Source organism: Amaranthus tricolor, chromosome 12 (genome assembly GCF_026212465.1).
Source record: "Amaranthus tricolor cultivar Red isolate AtriRed21 chromosome 12, ASM2621246v1, whole genome shotgun sequence".
NCBI classification, from domain to species: Eukaryota; Viridiplantae; Streptophyta; class Magnoliopsida; order Caryophyllales; family Amaranthaceae; genus Amaranthus; species Amaranthus tricolor.
The window spans coordinates 7,652,536-7,674,561 of record NC_080058.1 but is presented as its reverse complement, the minus strand read 5'-3'; the positions used below and the strand labels follow the sequence as shown (position 1 = coordinate 7,674,561).

The 22,026-nt window shown below is 34.6% G+C and overlaps 1 protein-coding gene and 2 pseudogenes across 1 annotated transcript; all 3 read right to left on the bottom strand.

Moving 5' to 3' along the window:
* Nucleotides 1-298: 298 nt before the first annotated feature.
* LOC130797190 (THO complex subunit 7B-like) lies at nucleotides 299-1,604 on the bottom strand (annotated as a pseudogene).
* A 5,912-nt stretch (nucleotides 1,605-7,516) lies between these two features.
* LOC130797192 (THO complex subunit 7A-like) lies at nucleotides 7,517-8,821 on the bottom strand (annotated as a pseudogene).
* An 11,597-nt stretch (nucleotides 8,822-20,418) lies between these two features.
* Nucleotides 20,419-21,815, bottom strand: LOC130797198 (uncharacterized). Its single transcript, XM_057659692.1, has one exon. It carries the CDS (start codon nucleotides 21,668-21,670, stop codon nucleotides 20,843-20,845), a length of 828 nt encoding a protein of 275 aa, XP_057515675.1. The 5' UTR covers nucleotides 21,671-21,815; the 3' UTR covers nucleotides 20,419-20,842.
* Between the last annotated feature and the right edge of the window lie 211 nt (nucleotides 21,816-22,026).

Here is a 22,026-nt window from a genome sequence, read left to right as displayed (position 1 = left end):
AAATTATTTTCTATATAATTGTAAATTTAATTTTTATTTTTTTCTTTTTATATTTTTTGACTAATAGACTTCTTATATGAACCTGTCTCACGTGAAACGGTCTCATATAAGAAGCAATTTTTAAAAAACTTTTATGGGCTCGGATAAAGAGGCTTAAAATTTTTTAAAAGTTACCCTAAAATTTTTTTAAAAATTTAGAAGTTTTGGGTTAAAGTTGGCGCAATTTAATGGGCACGGATAAAGAGGCTTTAAAGTTAATACTAACAAAGCCTATGATTCAAAACAACACAAAAAATTGCTAATCAATGTTCATGCTTTCAGCAATCCCGCTCGTATCCGGACCAACCTTATGCTCTTCAGTTTGATTTTTCATCTCTTCAACTAAGCTTCTCTATCTATCCTCTATTGTTATCTGCAACTCATCCAACTACACATATATAACTAGTCAAAAAAATGTTCGTCTTTTTCAAAAGTATTGTCTTTCGTAATCGATCAAAGTTTGGGCAGTATATTTTGGCCTTGCATATCTAACCTTTTCGGGACCATATGCACATAGACAAATGTCTCCAATCGAGCAAATTTTTAGGTTGCAACTAGAGGTACTTAATGGGCTGGGCCGAGCCAAGCTATAATTAAAATAAAGTGGGCTATAAAAGGGTTCAATAAGGGTCCAAAAATGGCCTTATAAATAGCATAATCAATGATAATTTAAATATTACAAATAATAATGTCAATGGGAATTATTAATATTTTTTCAATTTAATTATTATAAATGATAAATTATTTGTTATAAATTGATAAATGAAAAAAAAAATAATTTTTTGTATTAAAAACGGGTCTGATCGGGCGAGATTGGACTTTGAAACCCATATTATGTTTTAAGGGCCCTTATTCAACCTGGCCTCATAATTACTTAAGCTCGGCCTAACTTTTGTTCGGCCCATTTAACAACCCTACCCCTAGTTGCAACAAAGCAATTAGCAAACAATATGCATCATTAGTAAAAACGTACCACGTGTAAAAGAAGAGCATATTGTTTTCTTCGAAGATCTTGCAGTCTTGAGCTAGTTATATCTTCTGCTTCCAGTACTGCAATCTGGTTCTCAAGTTTTGCAATTGTTTTCTCTGTTTCTGACCGAGGGGGGTGGATGGCAATTGATTTCCGTATCGTCTCACATTGTTTCTTGTGTTTTCTCTCAATCTTGTAGGCTTAAAGTTGCTTCTTTAAATCTTCAAATTCTAACTATACCTGAAGAATCTGGCTATTTATCTCATCTTCAACTTATTAAAGTGCTCCTTCTCCCTTAAGTTTGCATCGATAAATGCTTTGCTTTTTAACAATGGAATCTCAAAAGTAGTAAGTAAATGAAGAAATGCTATTGCAATTCTCTCGCAATCATTGCTTTTGTAGCTTCTTCTCAACCTCAGTAACAAAAGCTGTAAATTTCATTTGTAGCTTCTTCAATGGAGGTTCCCCTCTTGTGGTGGTCGTGCGTGTGAGAATTCTGTGCTTTATAATGGCATCGTCTTTCTTTATGAGGACCAAAAGCGTAGTGAGCAGCCATTGCCTCTCCTTTGCCAGCAAACCATCTTCCTTTGAGCATTGAAAGAAAAAACTACAACCAACATGAATGTGGAGTTGACACATAAACAGAGGTAATAGGTAGAAAGATATAAAAAGGTAGCAACTCGAAAGCAAATATTAGAATAATACATTGACTTTAAGTTGTAGATAGGGGTGAAAGTTATTCTAATCAAAACCAAAACTAAGAAAAAACCGTCTCATGTACAATTATGTTTTACTTGTCCACTCATGATTGATCAACCACTAACCTCCTCCTCCTCCTCCACATCTCTCTCTTTCTTTACATCTATGGTCAAGCCAACCCACTTAATGCATAATTTTAACCTTTGATCAATTTGCATGAATTAAAGTTCTTAATTGGAATAACTTTCTTAAAACTGGGGACAACAAAGCTAAGAGGAAACATAGTACTGACTGTCTAATTTATGTGTAAGAATGTGCTATCTATATCTCATAAACAAAAACTAGAACAATGGACAATATAATAATAGTCAAAACTCAAAACCCTAATTTTAAAATTTCTGTTTTGGCACAAGCTACGAGAACTTGTTCTCCTCCAGGAGATTAGAACTGAATGGAGCAGGGTTGGATTCAACCGAAATAGTGAAAATTTGAGTGAAAGTTTTGTGCTTGACTAAATTGAATTGAATGAATGGAAGTATGGAACTAAAAAAGAACTAAATTGTTTCTTTTCTTTGAGTTAAAAGTTTCAAGTAAAGATTCTTGATTTTTTACTGTATCGTAGTCATCAATGTGGAAGCTCAAAAATCTAATTTTCAATTTTCTACTTTCCGTCACCTCCAGTTCCCTTAAGCCAAATTCGAAATCATCAAACTAGAATCCTAATAAAAGCTTCCTTTAATGAAAAACTATAAATATCAATTTCAATCAACGCATAAAAACTGTTTGTGAAGACAGAAAAAGTACGCAACAAACGAAAAACACATTTATCTCCAGTAATCTGAAATCTAAAATCAGAGAACAGAAACTCAATGAAACTACAACAACAATCTGGGAGATATTGAGAAATTTTTTAAAAAGGAGAGTAAAAAAGAAATTGGAGATAAAATTCCTAAACCCTACACCTTATTTTGAGTTAACATAAATAAACAGGAAGCACAATGTTAAAGTACCATATTAACACCAAAATTGTAAATTGAAAAAGAAAAGAAAGCCAAAGAAGAAGAAGAAGAAACGTACACTTTTAGTGATTTGGTGTATGTTTGATAGCCGCAGGCATGGCTGTGATGTTGGGTGTCCAGCCCATTTTGTTATTTATAATATTTTTTATGGGTGTACTTATTATGATGTGGTTAGCTTCTCTGAGAAGCTTTGAGCTTAATAAAATGATGTTGGAACAGCTACAAAAGGGGGTAGCAATAAGCACCAAAAAAAAATCATTATACAAAACAGTAGAAAAAGACAGAGACAAAGTGGGTTGTTCATTAAAAATTTAGCATGCACAGTTTGGATCAACATATCCGATGGAGGGGCAAACGTGGTCCGATTTGGCTCATTTATGAGTATGTTGTAGGGGACACATAAGGCTTCAATCTGAACAGTGGTGAACGGGTTTGCTGGTCCGATGTGCCGAAAATCGCGACTGGACAGTGGCTGTCCTGTTTTTGGTGAAATTCTCTTTATTTTTCTTCTTTTATTGCATTTCTCTTGTAGTTGATGGTTGATGGTGGGTAGTGCACTTTGTTGGATTGCAATTGGTGCTTGTACTCTTATTTTATTATAATAAGAGTGACTTGGGTGGACTCCCTTGACTAGTCCCATGATTTTTATCCTTTACACCGAAGGGGATTTCCACGTAAAAATCCTTGCGTGTTGTTATTGGCTATTGTTCATTATTGTTTGTCTTTTGATGCTTATTGTTGGTTATTATTGGTGATTGAAGTGAGTTAGGGTTTAGTCTTGGTTTGGTTGATTGTTTTGCCTAAATTGATCTTGGTGTGGGTGTTGTTGGAGTTGTTATCAACCCTTTGTGCCCAACAACTGGTATCAGTGCGGACGTATATTTAGGCTAAATGGAGACTAGTACTGTAGTAGTGGTTCCATGATTAAGTTGACATGAACCAATTATTCCATATGGAGAACCATGATGGAGGACATGTTGTATTGTAGAGATTTGTTTGATCCTATTGATGTAATTAACCACTTGTTGTGATGATGGTGCTATTGCTAAACCCACAAAACCTGAAAAAATGGATGAAAAAGATTAGGTAAAATTAAAGCGAAAGACTTTGGGTACCATTAGACAATGGATTGACATTAGTATCTTCAATCATGTATCCAAGGAAACTAACCCTTATGAGTTGTTGAAGAAATTGGAGGGTTTTTATGAAAGAACGACTGCTCACAACAAAGCTTCTTTAATCCAAAGACTTGTTAATTTGAAGTTAAAAGGTGGAAAATCAGTGTCCCAACATCTCAATGACTTTCAAGACATCATTAACAAGCTGACGACGATGAAGATTGTTCTTGATGATGAGTTACAAGCTTTATTCTTGTTGAGTTCTTTGCCGGACAGTTGAAAAACCCTTGTAGTGACTATCAGGAACTCTGCTCCAAACGATGTACTTTTTTTGGATGTCATCAAAAAGAGTATGTTCAATAAAAAGTTGAGAAGAAAGGATATGGGAGTTGATAATTCACAAGAGGTAGTTGTTGAGAACAGGGAAGAAGCAAGAGTAAAGGTCCTAAGGGGCGTGGTAACTCACATAGTAGGTCCAAGTCAAGAAAGGGAAATAATACTAAGACTTTTCACTATTGTAAGAAACCTGGCCATGTTAAGAAGTATTGTTTCAAGTTCAAGAGAGAGCGAAAAAGGCAAGAATCACATGGAGATGGAGACGATAAAAATACTACAGCAATTGTATCTAAGAGTGATGATGAACTTAAGCAGAAGTGTTAGTAAATCACGCCCTGGTACTCAAGAAGAAGGACCAGAAGTTATATATATATATATATATATATATATATATATATATATATATATATATATATATATATATATATATATATATATATATATATATATATATATATATATATATATATATATATATATATATATATATATATATATATATATTATATATATATATATTATATATATATATATATATATATATATATATATATATATATTATATATATACATATATATATATATATATATATATATATATATATATATATATATATATAAATATATATATATATATAATATATATATATATATATATAATATATATATATATAATATATATATATATATATATATATATATATATATATATATATATATATATATATTATATATATATATATATATATATATATATATATATATATATATATATATATATATATAAATATATATATATATAATATATATATATATATATATATATAATATATATATATATATATATATATATATATATATATATATATATATATATATATATATATATATATATAATATCAGAAACTTAAACCATTATCACGGTCTTTATCAAAAAGCCACATCATTTTAATATCAGAAACTTAAAATGTTCATCATCTACTTCATTTCTTTCCATTCCATGTTCATTCTAAAATTTATGAATCTTTATTATTATGATATCAAAAAAAAAACTAAGTATTGAACTAAAAGATTAAGTCTTTATGGGTTATTCGTATAAGTAAGGGTTCGTATTGGAGTTTTGATTTAAGATTGATAGTATTAGAGTTCTGGTGTCTGCATAAGAATTGTAAAGCTCCAAATCACGGTCGCGTGGACACTTGAATCGCCCCAAAATGAGTTTGTATGAGGGAGTTATGTCCAAAATACTAGTAGGCTGTCATGAAAATCAACAATGAGGTTTTTGTTTTGTTCTGTTCGAATCTATTTGGCTATTTTTGAGATAGTTATAGTCATTTCTAGGTTTTAGTGTCTGCATAAGAATTATAGAGCTTTAAGTCAGGGTCGTGTAGCCACTTGAATATCCCCAAAATAAGTTCTTATGAGAGAGTTATGTCCAAAATACTAACAGACTGTCATAAAAATCGCGAATAACCAATCATGAGATTAATTGTTGAAATTAGGATCTTTTTGCGATTATTATTCTTTCTTTATTGACTGGTATTGTTTGAGTTATGATCCTTAATTGATTATTATGGGTTTTGGTACAAGTATCAAATTTGGGAATATAAGTATCCATTAGATACTTGATTAGTTGATATTATTTGGATAGGATATAAGTTGGATATTGGGATTTAAGATTGGTGTAAAATTAGTTAAACTCCATTGATAGTAACTCAAGTTCTTATACGTTGATGGTTGATGATGAATTGATTTATATTTTAAGTAATGATTGTTGATTTCAAAAGAAAATTTAGTGAATTATTGTTTTGTTTTATATTGAAATCGACATTATAAAAATGTCCGTTTTTGGGAATTGGCAACGGATATTTATATCCGGATTATTGTGAAATCCTATAGCTTGATAATAGGTAATGGTTATTCGGATCGGTCTCGAGCCCCCGATCCCGTTTCGTTCTTGTAAGAGCCGTATTTTCGGTGATGAAGATCACCTGTGTTCTCAGGATTCAGATCAAGCTTACTTCCTGATGGTCCATATATTCCCACGTTTTAAACTGTTGTTACATTATTTTTTTTAATGAGCTTTGAATAAATATGTTTGGTATATAAAGTTTTGTTTGTTTCGCAATAAAAGCATATGTTTCATTTGCCATGTTATTTTGCTATTAACTTGTAAAGTTATAGCCGTATTTTGATTCGTTATGAACTAAAGGTTCATAGCCGTATTTATGTCGATACCAAACGGTCTTTTAAAAGAGTTTGGATTTGGATAAAATAATGTTTATAAATAGTTACCAATTGAACAAGGAATTTAATTGGAGATGTTTGTTAATGACTTGTATATAAATATAATAGTTTGTTGGATTACTCAACAACTCAATTGTTGGCAGTCATTGATGGGGCCTATCCGTTATGGGGGATAGATTCATTTTTAGGTTAGCTCTGGTGGAGACGATGCCTACTTGTATAGTGTGTTATGGGCGAGGCTAGGACTTCTTTTTGAAATACAAATGTAAATTAGATATTTGTAAATTAAATTGTAATAATTTTATAATACTTTTTAAATAATATTCACTTAATTATGTAAAAAGTTTTAAATACTCTGATATTGGTTTACTGCGGCTATCGAGCTACAGGTTGGATTCAGCCCAGACTTCTATAAGTCTTCTGCTATGCTTTGTAGACAATATTATTATATTGTTTACGCTGGTTTGGGTTGTTTCACCTATGCTTAATGAATCTTAGTTTAAATATCTTTATTAACCTTTTCAAAAAATCGAAAGTTTGAGGATTAACACTAGTGAGGTCTTAAACCGATATTGATCAATAGAGCGGAAGCTTGAGATTAATTAGATCACGTTTAATTATGCCAAAGACTCAAATTCATACAATTACGAGAGGAATTGACTCCCATGTTAGAATTAGGTGAATCCCGACGCCCTAGATTTGTCATATTATTATTATCTTTGTATTAATCATTGTCTTAGCTTTAATTATTAGCTTTATTTGCTTTAATTTAGTTATTTGCTCACAGTAGTGTTAGTTTCTCAACCCATCTAATTGTTGATCCGTGTCAAGTAGTCATAAATTGAACAAATTAGTTAACTCGCTTCCCTGAGTTCGACCTGTATTGCTACACGTACACCGTGCGCTTGCGATAATTTAATATTTGCACATCAATATGCCCATGAGTGGTTGCACATATTCGATCGTCTTACTACAGATTTACTACAAAAGAAGCCAAGAATCCTCGTATCACAAAGAGCATAAATATTAATCACAATATTACATAAATTACTAACAAAGCCCATGATTCAAAACAGCACAAAAAATTGCTAATCAATGTTCATGCTTTCAGCAATCCCGCTCGTATCCGGACCAACCTTATGCTCTTCAGTTTGATTTTTCATCTCTTCAACTGAGCTTCTCTGTCCATCCTCTATTGTTATCTGCAACTCATCCACCTACACATGTATAACTAGTCAAAAAAATGTTCGTCTTTTTCAAAAGTATTGTCTTTCCTAATCGATCAAAGTTTGGGCAGTATATTTTGGCCGTGCATATCTAACCTTTTCGGGACCATACCCACATAGACAAACGTCTCCAATCGAGAAAATATTTAGGTTGCAACTAGAGGTATTTAATGGGCTGGGCTAAGCCAGGCTATAATTAAAATGAAGTGGGCTATAAAAGAGCTCAATAAGGGTCCAAAAAGGGCCTTGTAAATAGCATAATTAATGATAATTTAAATATTACAAATAACAATGTCAATGGGAATTATTAATGTTTTTTCAATTTAATTATTATAAATGATAAATTATTTGTTATAAACTGATAAATGGAAAAAATAATAATTTTTTGTATTATAACTAGGTCTGATCAGGCAGGGTCGGGCTTTGAAGCCCATATTATGTTTTAAGGGCCTTTATCCAACTCGGCCTCATAATAACTTAAGCCTGGCCAGACTTTTATCCGGCCCATTTAACGCCCCTATCCCTAGTTGCAATAAAGCAATTAGCAAACAATATGCGTCATTAGTAAAAACGTACCACTTGTAAAAGAAGAGCAAACTGTTTTCTTCGAAGATCTAGCAGTCTTGAGCTAGCCATATCTTCTGCTTCCAGTGCTGCAATCTAGTTCTCAAGTTCTGCAATTGTTTTCTCTGTTTTGGACCGAGGGGGGTGGATGGTAATTAATTTCTGTATCGTCTCACACTATTCCTTGTGTTTTCTCTCAATGTTGCAGGCTTCAAGTTCCTTCTTTAAATCTTCAATTTCTAACTGTACCTGAAGAATCTAGCTATTTATCTCATCTTTCAACTCATTAAAGTGCTCCTTCTCCCTCAAGTTTGCATCGACAATTGCTTTGCTTTTCAACAATGGAATCTCAAAAGTAGAAAGTTCATGAAGAAATGCTTTTGCAATTATCTTGCCGTCATTGTAATTATCTCCATTCTTCTCAACCTCGGTAACAAAAGCTGTAAATTTCTTTTGTAGCTTCTTCAATGGAGGTTCCCCTCTTGTGGTGGTCATGCGTGTGAGAAGTCTTTGCTTTATAATGGCATCGTCTATATGAGAACCAAAAGCATAGTGAGCAGCCATTGCCTCTCCTTTGCCAGCAAACCTTTTTCCTTTGACCATTGAAAGAAAAAACTGCACCCAACATGAATGTGGAGTTGACGCATGATAAATGCAATTATTTGCACTCATTTATGTTAATTTCATGCTCCTCACGTGATGTTTTAGTGAGTTTTAGGTAGTGTTGTAGGTGATATTTGACATTTTCGTCTCATATGTTCAATAATGCATTTTGTTTGATTTTTGAGGAGGAATCAAAGTTTTACTAGGTCCCGGGAGTGATAAGAGAGTGAAGTCCTGGAGAAATGGCTTAAGATCCCTAAAAGAAGTGAAGAGATCAAGCCAAATAAGCTCCAAAGGGAAGAAACGAGTCGTAGCTAAACTGTGCCAAAAAGCCACAGCTCGTCGCTCTGTATTACATTCCAGAACAAAAGCGACGAGTCGTCCCGCAGATGCCACGACTCGTCGCATACCTACTAATCGCAGCATTGTAGTCCAGTGCCAAAGCCACGACTCATTGCTCCTGATGCCACGACTCATCACTCCTGATGCCACAACTCATCGCATACATTCTGATCTCAACATTGAAGTTTAGAGATTGAGTGACGACTCATCCCCAATATTGCCACGACTCCTTGCCAACTCACCAAAGTCACATAATCCAGGCAATAGCAAAGCGACGACTCGTCCCCATGCGTTCGACCGGTTATTTTGCAGCCAATTTTTATAGTAGCAGTTATTTTATTTTAAGTTTCAGTTTTTATCAGTTATTTAGCAGTAGTTTTAGAGATAATCCAGAGAATTATTTTTGGTTCTTTAAGCTTTTGTTGCAAAACTTCGTCGTTACATTAATTCTTCTTGCAATTTACAATATTGTTCTTTGTAATTAGTAAGTTTGCTTTGTTAATTGCTTCATTATTTATCTCTTGCATTGAAATCATTCATCGTTTTATGTTTAGTATTTCTATTAAGTCATCATTCATTATGAATTGCATATTTACGATCATGTTTAGTGAGTATTTTTCTTCTTTAGGGTTAGGGTATAATCCCTAATTCGAAGCATGGGATGAAATTTTATCGATTGATCGTGTGAGAATTTTGGGTCTATAATTAAATCTACGCTTAATGAATCTTGGTTTAAACATCTTTATTAACCTTTTCAATAAAACGGAAGTTTGAGATTAGAACTAATTTAGGATTGAGATATATTTAAATTAAATTCCTACTAGTTTAGCCAATAAAACGGAAGTTTGAGGATTAACACTAGTTTTGTCTTAAATCGATATTAATCAATAGAGCGGAAGCTTGAGATTAATTAGATCACATTTAATTATTCCATTGACTCAATTTCATACAATCATGAGAGTGATCGACTCCCATGTTAGAGTTAGGTGATGCCTGACACCCTAGAGCTTGTCATATCATATTCATCTTCATATTGATCATTGTTTTAGCTTTAGTTTTTGCATCATAGTACTAGTTTCTCGATCACATTATTTCTTGATTCGTGTCTTGTAGTCATAAAACAAACAAATTGATTAACTCGCCTCCTTACGTTCGACCCGCGACTATACGTCAACCGTGCACTTGCGGTTATCTAAAATTTGCCTTCACAAGTTTTTGGCGCCGTTGCCGGGGAGGCGACACGTAATTCTTTTGTTTTGTTGATTGAGCTACTTGCCACTTACTTGTTGGCCCCTCTCCAAGACCCCTTTGTGTTTGAATTCTTTGGATGCATAGAAGAGCTCGATCTCTAGAGCGATTCGACCCAGAGATCGAAGTTACTGCCCGTAGATTGAACGTCGAATGCCTAAAGCGGTTAAGGCGACAACAATGCTAACCAATCCTCTGGCCAATTGGGTGCGCCCATGCTCACCCAAAATTCCATTCCATGTATCGTCAAACCTGATTCGGTACAGAAAATTTTGAATTGAAGCCTCACCTCATCCAAATAATTGAGAGGAACCAATTCGGCGGTCACCCTAATGAGAGTCCTTATGACCATATCACAGTCTTTATAGAAAGGTGTGACACCATCACTGCTAAGGATCTTTCCAAGGTAGTAGTGCATATGCTGCTTTTTCCCTTCAACTTGAAGGATAAAGCTAAATCCTGGCTCAAGTTCGAGCCCACTGGTATATGTAGGACTTAGGAAGAACTGGGAGTGATGGGAGAGGTTTAAAGACCTCCAGCTTAGCTGTCCTCACTATCAGATACCCAACTGGTTGCTCGCCCAATCCTTCTATGGAGGACTGTTCAATGAGCCCAAGTAGTCGATTAACGCCGCATGTGGCGATGACATGGACTCCAAGCTCCTAGATGACCTCTTGAGACTCTTCGAGAACATGGCCAAAAATGGTTTCTCATGGAGCAATGAGAGAGGTTCAGTGTCCCAGAGTAATAATGCGGAATCTGAGACCATCAAGGCACTCACCAAACAGATAGTCAATCTCACTAAACAGATGGCTAAGGTAAGCATGGTAAGCTCCTCCTCTAATTCTAATAATGCTGCTAATTTATGTGATACTTGTGGCGTCCCAGGCCACTGTTCGAGCAATTGCCTCTAAGTTTACGAGGAGGCAAATGCCCTGTACAGTAAACATCCTTGTGACCCACACGCTAACAGATCATAATGCAGGTTATAAGCATCCTAATTTGTCTTAATCAAGCACGAATGTGCTAAATCCACAGCATCAGCAAGCTCCATACCAACACCGACCGCCGTACAAGCAATACGCTTAGCCAGCCCAACCTAGTCTCAGGTCTGAGGTTGATGAACTGAAAAGCTTGTTGCGGACCCACATCCAAAACAGTGTCTCACACATGAAGTTTCTCGAGACACAAATAACTCAAGTAGCACAGCATATCAACACTCGCGCTCCAAACCAATTCCCAAGCCAACTAGAGCCCAAGGGTAAGGAGCCCAACCAATTCGTGAATACAATTACCACGCGAAGTGGTAAGCAACTTGTTGATTCCCCCCTTGTGGAGGTATCTTCTGAAAGGCTAGTACCTAATGATGCTATTACTAATAATGTGATTGTTGATGAGCTTGTTGTAAATGATAATGTGATTGTTAATGAGCCTGTTGTTAATGATAATGTGGATGTTGATGAAACTGTTTTGAATGATAATGATGCCACTGACACTGTGACCAATGCAAAACATGATAAATCAAAGTCTAAGGTCATCGACATTCTGATTAAGCACGTGCCTTTTCCTCAAAAATTGGTGCGAGCTATGTTAGAAAAGAAAAATGGGAAATTGTTGAATTTGTTGAAAAATGTATCCATTGAACTTCCTTTCTGAGATGCAAAGTTTGAGATACCCGCCTTTCCCAAATTTCTTAAGACTCTCTGTTCTAATGGGAGGAAGCTAGATGAGATCGTTTAGGTCTCTAAGGAGGTGAATGTTAATGCTTTCATGATTGAGAATCTACCTCCTAAACTAGCTAACCCCGGTAGTTTTAGTATTCCCGTTACTGTTGGGAATATATCTGTGGATAGAGCTTTGTGTGACCTTGTAACACCCGAATTTCCTCTCGTCCTTTACGATTTTGGTTTCGTTAAGGGGTTCGTCAAGGGGTCGAAAATTCAGGGGTGTTATAGACCTAGGTGCTAGTGTTAGCCTAATGTCTTACTCCATGTATAAGAGACTCCGCAATGTGAATGAATTGACCCCTACTAGGATGACATTACAGTTGGCTGACCGTAGTATTGTTTACCCTAAGGGAATCCTATCTGACGTAGCTTTAAGGATTGACAAACTTGTAGTACCTTGTGACATTGTCATTATGGACATACCCGAGGATGTTAAGACCCCCGTCATATTAGGGAGACCATGTCTTGTGACCACTAGTACCCTGATTGATGTAGCTAGGGGTAAGTTGGTTATGAGTGTGGGGGAGGAGAAAGTCAAATTTGCAATAAGGGATGTTTTGAGTGCCCCAGTCCCAAATGAATCTATGTACCTAATTGACATATCTGAAGATATACCTCTTAAGTCTAAATGGAACCATGAGGTTGATGCCCTACAGTCCTTTCTTGAAGGAACTGAGGGAGATAATGTAGAATTATTGGGATGGGAAGACCCTTTTGAGGGTGACTATATTGATGATCTTGAATTGTACAATGAGGTTATGCATGCAAATGAAATTGAGCAGATATTGGAGATGAGGAAAGAGAGTTCCACACCTCCTAAGGTAGAATTGAAAATTCTCCCTTCTAGTTTGAAATATGCTTTCTTAGGTGCTAACTCTACATATCGTATCATCGTCAATAGTGAACTCAATAGCACTGATTTAGACTGCTTGGTCAAACTTGTTCGAAAACATAGAAAAGCCATTGGGTACACCATTGATAACATCAAGGGATTTAACCCTTCTATATGCACCCATAGGATAAACCTGGAGCCCGACGTCGCTCCTTCCATAGAGGGACAGAGGAGACTCAAGCCTAATATGAAGGAGATAGTTAAGAAAGAGGTTTTGAAACGGTTGAATGCGGGGATCATCTACCCTATCTCCGATAGTAAGTGGGTGTCCCAGTGTAGGTTGTCCCTAAAAAGGACGGTATGACTGTCATAGAAAATGATAAGAATGAACTGATACCCATAAGGACAGTCACGGGGTGGCGCATGTGCATTGACTACAGAAAACTAAATAAAGCCACCCAAAAAGACCATTACCCACTCCCCTTTGTAGACCAGATGTTAGAACGGCTAGCTAATCAGTCCCATTTTTGCTACTTAGATGGATACTCTGGATTTTTCCAGATCCCTGTTCATCCTGATGATCGGGAGAAGACCACATTTACTTGCCCTTATGGTACCTTTGCTTATCGAAAGATGCCATTTGGGCTATGCAACGCCCCAGCTACCTTCCAACGATGCATGATGAGTATTTTTTCTGAATTTATTGAGCAGTGCATGGAAGTACTTATGGATGACTTCTTCATATATGGCAACTCTTTTGATGATTATTGCTTAGCCAATTTCGAGAAAGTGCTTGTCAGATGCGAAGAAGTCAACTTAGTTTTGAACTGGAAAAAGTGTCATTTTATGGTATAAAAAGGGATTGTGCTGGGTCATACGGTGTCACGTCACGGTATTGAGGTCGATAAGGCCAAGGTAGAGGTTATTGAAAAACTACCCCCTCCAATCAATGTGAAGAGGATTCATAGTTTTTTAGGGCATGTTGGTTTTTATAAACGGTTCATACCGGATTTCTCTAAGATAGCCCAACCTCTAACCGAGCTCTTAGCCAAGGATGTAACCTTTGTGTTTTCTGATGACTTTCTGCATGCTTTTGAAAAATTGAAACAGGCACTTATCTCAACGCCGATAATTCAGCCGCCAGATTGGAGCCTGCCTTTCGAGCTTATGTGCAATGCTAGTGATCATGCGGTAGGGGCAATGCTGGGGCAAAGGAAGGATGCAAGTTGCACGCCATCTACTATACTAGCAAAACTCTGAATGAGGCACAGGTTAACTATGCTACAACAGAAAAAGAGTTCCTGGTAGTGGTCTATGCTTTGGAAAATTTTATGTCCAATCCAATAGGGTCTAAAATCATTGTGTACACGGACCATTCCGCTCTTAAATTTCTGCTAAGCAAGAAAGATGCCAAGCCCAGACTGATAAGAGGGATATTATTGCTCCAAGAGTTTGACCTGCAGATAATCGACAAAAAGGGAGCAGAGAATTCAGTGGCTGACATTTATCCAGGCTTGTTTTAGATGAGGTGTTAGGTACGCCTGACATTGATGATTTTTTCCCAGATGATCAGCTAATGAATCTCGTAGCTGTTGACGAGACTCCTTGGTTCGCCGATATAGCAAACTATCTAGCTAGTGGAGTGCTACCTATGGGTCTCCCCGCTCACTATAGCAAGAAGTTTTTCCATGATCTCCAGTATTCCTTTTGGGACGACCTGCTTTTGTTCAAATCCTGTGTAGACGGCATGTTGTGCCGTTGCGTTTCTGAGGTTGAGGTACACTCTATCATACAGCACTGTCATGACCTACCTTGCGGTGGACATGCAGCTGTATCTAAGACCTCCTCTAAGATTCTTCAATGTGGATTCTATTGGCCCACACTCTTTTGAGATGTGTAGGCCTATATTAAGACTTGTGATCGTTGCCAACTAGTTGACAACTTACCTAAGGCCAATGCTATGCATATGGCCCCAATTTTAGCTGTTGATAATTTTCATGTATGGGGCAATGATTTTCAGGGTCCTTACCCTTCATTCTTTGGAAACAAGTATATTTTGGTTGCTGTTGATTATGTTTCCAAGTGGGTGGAGGCTGTAGCCACTAAGACTAATGATGGGCGAGTGTGACCAAGTTCTTTAAAAAGGTTATATTTCCACGTTTTGGTTGCCCCCCCATAGTCATAAGTGACAATGGGACCCACTTCATCGAGCATAAGTTTGAGTCAATTCTTAGGAAGTACGGGGTGCTACACAGATTTGTTTTACCTTATCACCCCCAGACTAGTGGTCAAGTTGAGGTGTCGAACAGCGAACTTAAGATCATTCTTCAGAAAATTATACACAAATCCCGAAGGAACTGGTCTGACAAGCTTGATGACGCCCTTTGGGCTTATAGGACGGCTTTTAAGACCCTTATAGCGACCAAACCTTTTCGACTCATCTATGGGAAGCGTTGTCACCTTCCCGTGGAGCTAGAGCACAAGGCCCATTGGGCCGTTAAAACCCTCAACTTCGATCTCAAAGCCGCAGGTAGTAAAAGATTTCTTGACATTAATGAACTTGATCAGATCTGTCTGGACGCCTACGAGAGTGCCTTGCTATACAAAGAGAAAACCAAAAGATGGCACGATCAAAGGCTTATCAGACGTGAATTTAAAGTAGGTGACCTGGTGTTAGTTAATAACTCCCGACTGAAATTCTTTGTTGGAAAGTTGAAATCTAAATGGTCAGGACCGTTTAAGGTGACTAGAGTTTTTCCACATGGCCCCATTAAGGTTCAAGGGCCAACTAACACCTTCAAGGTGAGTGGTCATTGTTCTAAGCATCACTATCATGTTGAAGAGTCGATTGAGGTCTCAGATGTCCTATATATCAAACCTAGTTAACTAGGTTGAGTCACGTCGAGCTACAGACGTTCAACAAGCCCTTTGCGGGAGGCAACCCGTATACTTGTATATTCTACAATGTCTTTCTCTTTTATTTTATTTTACTTGTTCTTAGTTCTTTATGCATTTTATTACTATGTTCATTACTATGTCTTTTGTTATTTAATTGAAAAAAAAAATAATTATAAAAAAAGGATATTATCAATGATACCCCTGTATTATAGCAATTTATCAATGGTACCCACGTTAATTCCAATGGCTGCTTTTTTCCGTTAATTACAATCGTGACACTATTGTACTTTTTTCCGTTAAATCTCAAATTTGACCTAACCATAGTTAGTTTCTTCTTCTTCTTCTTTCCTTTTCCCTCTCCTCTTCCTTCTCTCCTTCCATGGCTGCTTTATCTCAGCTGGGATTTCACCATAAAATGAGTTGTTCGAGAGGTTGAGAATGGCAAGATTACTCAATTTACCAATCCAAGATGGTATAACTCCACTCAATTTGTTGCTCGACAACAAAATCCAGTTCATCAAACTCGACAAGGATGATGATGTAGAACTCGGCCGCAAAGCCTTGGATTTCCCATATAGCTAGATTCTGTAAAAGTGTCAAACTGACCACCTGTTGGTATCGATTCGTCGAGATTGTTGAAGGATACATTGAACTTCGATAAGAAATTAGGCTTTGCAACGATGCTAGAATTTCTCCAGTCAACTGATTCCTCGAGAGGTCTAGCATTTCAAGGTTCATCAGGTTGGAAAATTTTGATGGAATGCTGCCTGTGAATTTTTTTTCACTGAGATCCAGCACATGAAGATTCTGTAATTGACTAATTTCAACTAGAATCTCACCACTGATACTGTTACCCTTAAGGTATATAGCGGTTAGCAGGTTCGTAAGCTGGTTATATTGTTGTTGGCTCGCGTTGTTCTGAGCATCTCTAGTTTTTTCCATTAGAAGGAGGAGAAGCAGAAAAAACAGGAAAAAACAGATAAGGGTAAAGAGAAAAGAGCAACAATATAGCGCAAAGTTGCTTCATTTTATGTGGGTAAAGTTTCATTAAGCTAAATTTACAGTTTTACAAGTGGGTTTTGGTGGGTTAGGGTTTCATAGTCAGCCATTAATGAGAAAGCTCAAAGCTTGATTAATGAAGGTAAAACAGAGGAAGATAGAGAAAGAAGAAAGTGGTAAAAGATTGGAGTAAGGAAGAAGAGAAGACTATAAATATTAAGAGGGGGAATTAAGAAGGAAGACTTAGGGAGGAGTGGAGGAAACAGCTGGTACTTTCTGCATATTCGGGTTGATCATTGTCGGGCTTGAGATGAAGCAGCCATGGAAAGAGAGCAGGAAGAGGAAAGGGAAAAGGGAAGAAGAAGAAACTAACCATGGTTAGGTCAAATTCGAGATTTAACGGGCATTTAACGGAAAAAAGTACAATAGTGTCACGGTTGTAATTAGCATATAGTTGGGGGGTACCATTGGAATTAACGTGGGTACCATTGATAAATTGTTATAATACAGGGGTACTATTGATAATATCCCAAAAAATATTAAGTTTTTCTTTGATTCAATCTATAATAGACAGAGTAGTAGTACCCTAATTCCTAATTACTTGCATTTTTAGATAGGTGAAAAAGTAAAAATGTGATTTTTTTTTTTGAAAATAAGTAATAATGTAATAAATAAGAATAAAATAGAGATATGATAAAACATTATTTATGTTGCTTTTTCTCAAATATAAAAAGAATATAAGTATTATAAAACAACAAAAAATATAATAATTATAATAAATATAAGTATTATGACGGAGCAAGTATAGTTATTCAAGATTCCAATTTCCGAATAATTCTATTTGTAAAGTTATGGAAAATGACATATAAAAAAGGAGTGATGTGATTCTTTGAGCCTTTTTTTTCTTTTTGTATTTTAATTTAATATTTTCTTCCACTATGAATGATTGATTTATAAATATAATTGGGATGATGTTATTGACCAAACAAAGTGTCATATTTGGAAAAGATGAAGGTAGGGAACAACCTTACAAGTTACAACCATAAGTCCATAACATAACACTGATATCACATAATAATATCCAAAATTGACTAATCACGACCTTTACCACAAGTATAATTAGTGGCAATTTAAGATAATAGAAGAAAATAAAAGTTTTATTGTAATAGGAAAGTATTAGTAATCCATAGGAATGCGAATTAAAAAGTGTAAAAAAATAAAATCTATAAAACAGATTACAAAAAATATAGCAGAACTTGTATATACCTCATATGTTTTAGATTTTAAAAATCAATTTAAAAGCTAATCTTAGTTTATCATATATTCTTATTAGCATAATTAAAGAATATTTGTGTTTAATTTGAAATTTCATCCTGAATTAAAACTGTTTACTAAATAAGAATTAAATTTTGTCTTAAAAATATCGAATGTGTCCATCAAGGAGCGGATATCTAGCTAGTAGTACATATTATATACTTTCTCTGTTCCATTATAGTTGTTATATTTGATTTTTTATGCAATTCAATGTACTATATTATTTTGATCATTATATATTAAACTATGCACATTTAAAATTTATGAAAAATTAATATTATGAAAGTATGCAATTAGAAGATTCAAACAAAATTTCATTTGATTATATTTTTTCCTACACATTATCTGCAATACATAAAATAAGTTTAAATGATGAATAAGGCCAATAATCATAACATATAGCAAGTATTTCAGAACGAAAGAAGTATTGGAGATTTGTAGTCACCAAGACCAATTATGGTTCAATTATCAAATTTAACTAAGTAACTGGATGAATTGTTTGTATTGTGAATGGCCTAGTGCAATGGTGAAGAAATAAAAAGAAAAAACAAGTGCAAAACAAACACCAAAAACAGAGTACCAACAACAATGGACAACAACACACAATATATGAGGTATCTACGAATACCTCCTACTTAAACAAAGTATCTTATCGTTAATATAAACAAGAATACATTAATGACTCACCTTACAAGCTTCAAGAACACACTCTCAAAGCAAAAGATTGAATCTTGGTGTCAATCTCCCTCAAATACCCTAATACAATGGAGAAAACTCTCTTGGCTAAAATCCTAGTTATCTCTTAGTATTAGGTTCTCTCTTGAACCCTAATGATCTCCCAAGACCCCTTATATAGTCCTAAGACACATTAGAGAACACTAGGACAAAGCCTTAAAAGGCCCACAAAAACCGAGTTAAAAAACAAAAGCATTCCGTTCGTGTGGCTGATCTTCGCTCGACCCAAGCCATCTTCCAGAGGCTACTGTCCAGCTCTTCTCAAACTGCTCGATTGAGCCAGAGCAGCTCGACCTATCGAGCGGGAACCTCAGTGACCTGCTGTCCTACTGCTTTGCTCGACCCTTCCTTCATTCGTGCCTTGCCTTGATCAAGACACTCCAATCCTTTCATAAACTTCTTCAAATCATCATCATCAAACACTTGGTCAAGTGAACCAAACCTTAGCACTCCACTTCCCATGGTACACTCCGCACCACTCTCAAGTGTGCGAGATATGGCATGAGCTACGAGATGCTCAAAGCCATCATCAATATTGTTGGAATTGGCTCTTGCTTCAACAGTTTGTATGGAAGTGTTGATAAAATTAACTAAAGAAAAATTGATTTTCAAAATTCCATGTTTTGATTTAAAAATTTTCAATTTTAGAATATTAATAAAAAATCTTAACTTTTCATTTTATTATAAAAAATCTCAATTTTGAAATATCATTTAAGAATCATAACTTTTTAAAAAAAATTTAAAAGAAAATATACACAAAACAATAAAATGATGTCACATAAGTGTTTTTAACTTTTATAATTGTCATCAATAAGCTAGGTATTTTAAAAATAAAATACTCAATAAATTTGAGATTTTTAGATGATAAAAACCACAAGTTTTTTACAATTGAAGCACACAAAGTTAAGAGTTTTAAAACCAATTTTTCCTCGATTAAAAGTCGATACATATATTTTCGAACAAGTGAAATAAGTAAATAATACGTTAGGAGCTGAATAATTTGTTCGTTGTTTGAAAAGTAGAGCATTTTTCTCTTTATTAAGTGCCATAGAAGTGAGTAATTGTCCTTAATTACTATTACTCCACAAGTATAATGCTACACGTTTGCCAACTAGTTGCACCATTTCATTTTTTATCCAATCTAATACACTAATTAATCTTTAATTGATAATAAATAAATAGTTCGCACCGTTCTTAAAAGATTGTCCAATTTTTCACACAAATTAAGAAAATGAAAATCTTTGTAGTAAGTGAGTATTTTTTTAATTAAATAGTAGTGTAAAGTAATGATTATATTGGTATTATGAGAGAAAAAAGACATTTAAATTAAAGATAAAATAAAGAAAAATAAAATTATCATTGTCATTATTTATTAATTTATATATTATTCTTAATTTATATATTAAAACATAGTCAAATAAGATTTTGTATAATTCGTCTTAACATAAGATATATTAGTATCTAGATTTTATAATTTTTAATTATACACCTTTATCGCTATTAAGTACAAAATTAATGCATTGATAAACATAAAAAAAACAAATACCACATTTGAAATAAAATAGATAAAATACTACTTTTAAATAAAATTTTTAATTCAATTCAACATAAACTTTTCATCTTTAATTCCTCTTCTCTATTTAGCTTACTCCGTAATAGTATAAAAAAAATATAAATTTTCTTTTGCTACCTCTAAATTAAAAATCTAAACCCATACAAAAATATCTAAAAACCAAAAAAACATTAAAAAGAAGTAAAAAGGGAAAATAGGATCAAACCCCAACGATAATAAAAAAGAAGTTTCTAGATTGTACCGTCAAAACTAGCGATCAAAAACTCAAAATGTATAAATCTCTAAGAATTTGACTATATAAAAAAATAATTAAATAATTTGATGTAATCCTGTACCGCATCTCTATGAAAAGATCATACAGTCGTCACAAATCTATGCTGTTGTGGACCCCATACACTTATCTGACGTTGGTGATGAAAACATCTTCGTAACGCCAGAATTTTCCTTCCCCTCTCCTCTGTTTTTTTTTCATCTTCTTCAATTTCCTCTGTTTTGTCATCATCATCATTATAATCATATTCATAGTCATCATCATCATCATCATTACAATCATAATCATCATCATCATTTGAAACAAGATTCATTATAAGCCGTCCATTCTCCCTTGAAGATATAAGAATTTCTGGCCGTTCAATCATAACCCTAACAATTTCTAATCTTCCATCTCTTCTATCTGATTTTAATACAAAATTCCTCCTTCCATTCTCACTCAAAGATGTTATTGGTGGCGGAAATTTCTTCTCCTCCCATTTTTTTCTCAAACAACTACTCGATGAAGACAGTAACGGCGACGAAGGAGAAGAGAAATCTTCATTTGTACGAGATTTACTGTTATTTTTAAAGTTACCCAGATCGTCAAAACTTGAAATAATTTCATCAGAACTTTCTAACCCTAAACTTTCTGTGCACGACATCAGATCGATGTGACAGTAATTATTTTTATTCTCAGAAATTTTTTGGGTGGAATTTGTGAAATTGGAGTCAACTCGTTTGATGGGTTGTAACGGTTTTAAGATTTGGTTAAGATTAGTGGCCTGAAAAGAAGATGGAATTGGTGGAGATGAAGGCACACCAAGTGTTTGATGAAATGCGTCAAAGGAAATTTCATCCCATATTGAAGAAGAAGAAGAAGAAGAAAGGGTGAAGAAAGCATTCACACTCTTATTGCAACCATTTATCATCTTTTCTTTAATATTTTTGTGGCTTTTTTTTTTTCTCTCTTTTGTAAATTAATTCACTTTTTATTTTCCCTTTTAGTGCATTTGGTATGGGTAGGGTTTGGCTTTGCTATATAAATATGATGCTCACAATAAAAAAAAAAAAAAAAAAAAAAGGTTGGATTTTGGAAAGAGAAGGGAAATGAGGAAGGAAAATGAGTTGGGTGTGAAGAAGGATGAATATGGGTCCCACTTATTGTTGATTAGGGATAGAGGTGTAAAAAATTATTTAAATCAAGATTTATTTGATTATTAATTTATAAAGAGATAGATTCTGTTGGAGAATAAAAAGGAGAAAAGTTTCTAATTGATGAAAAAAT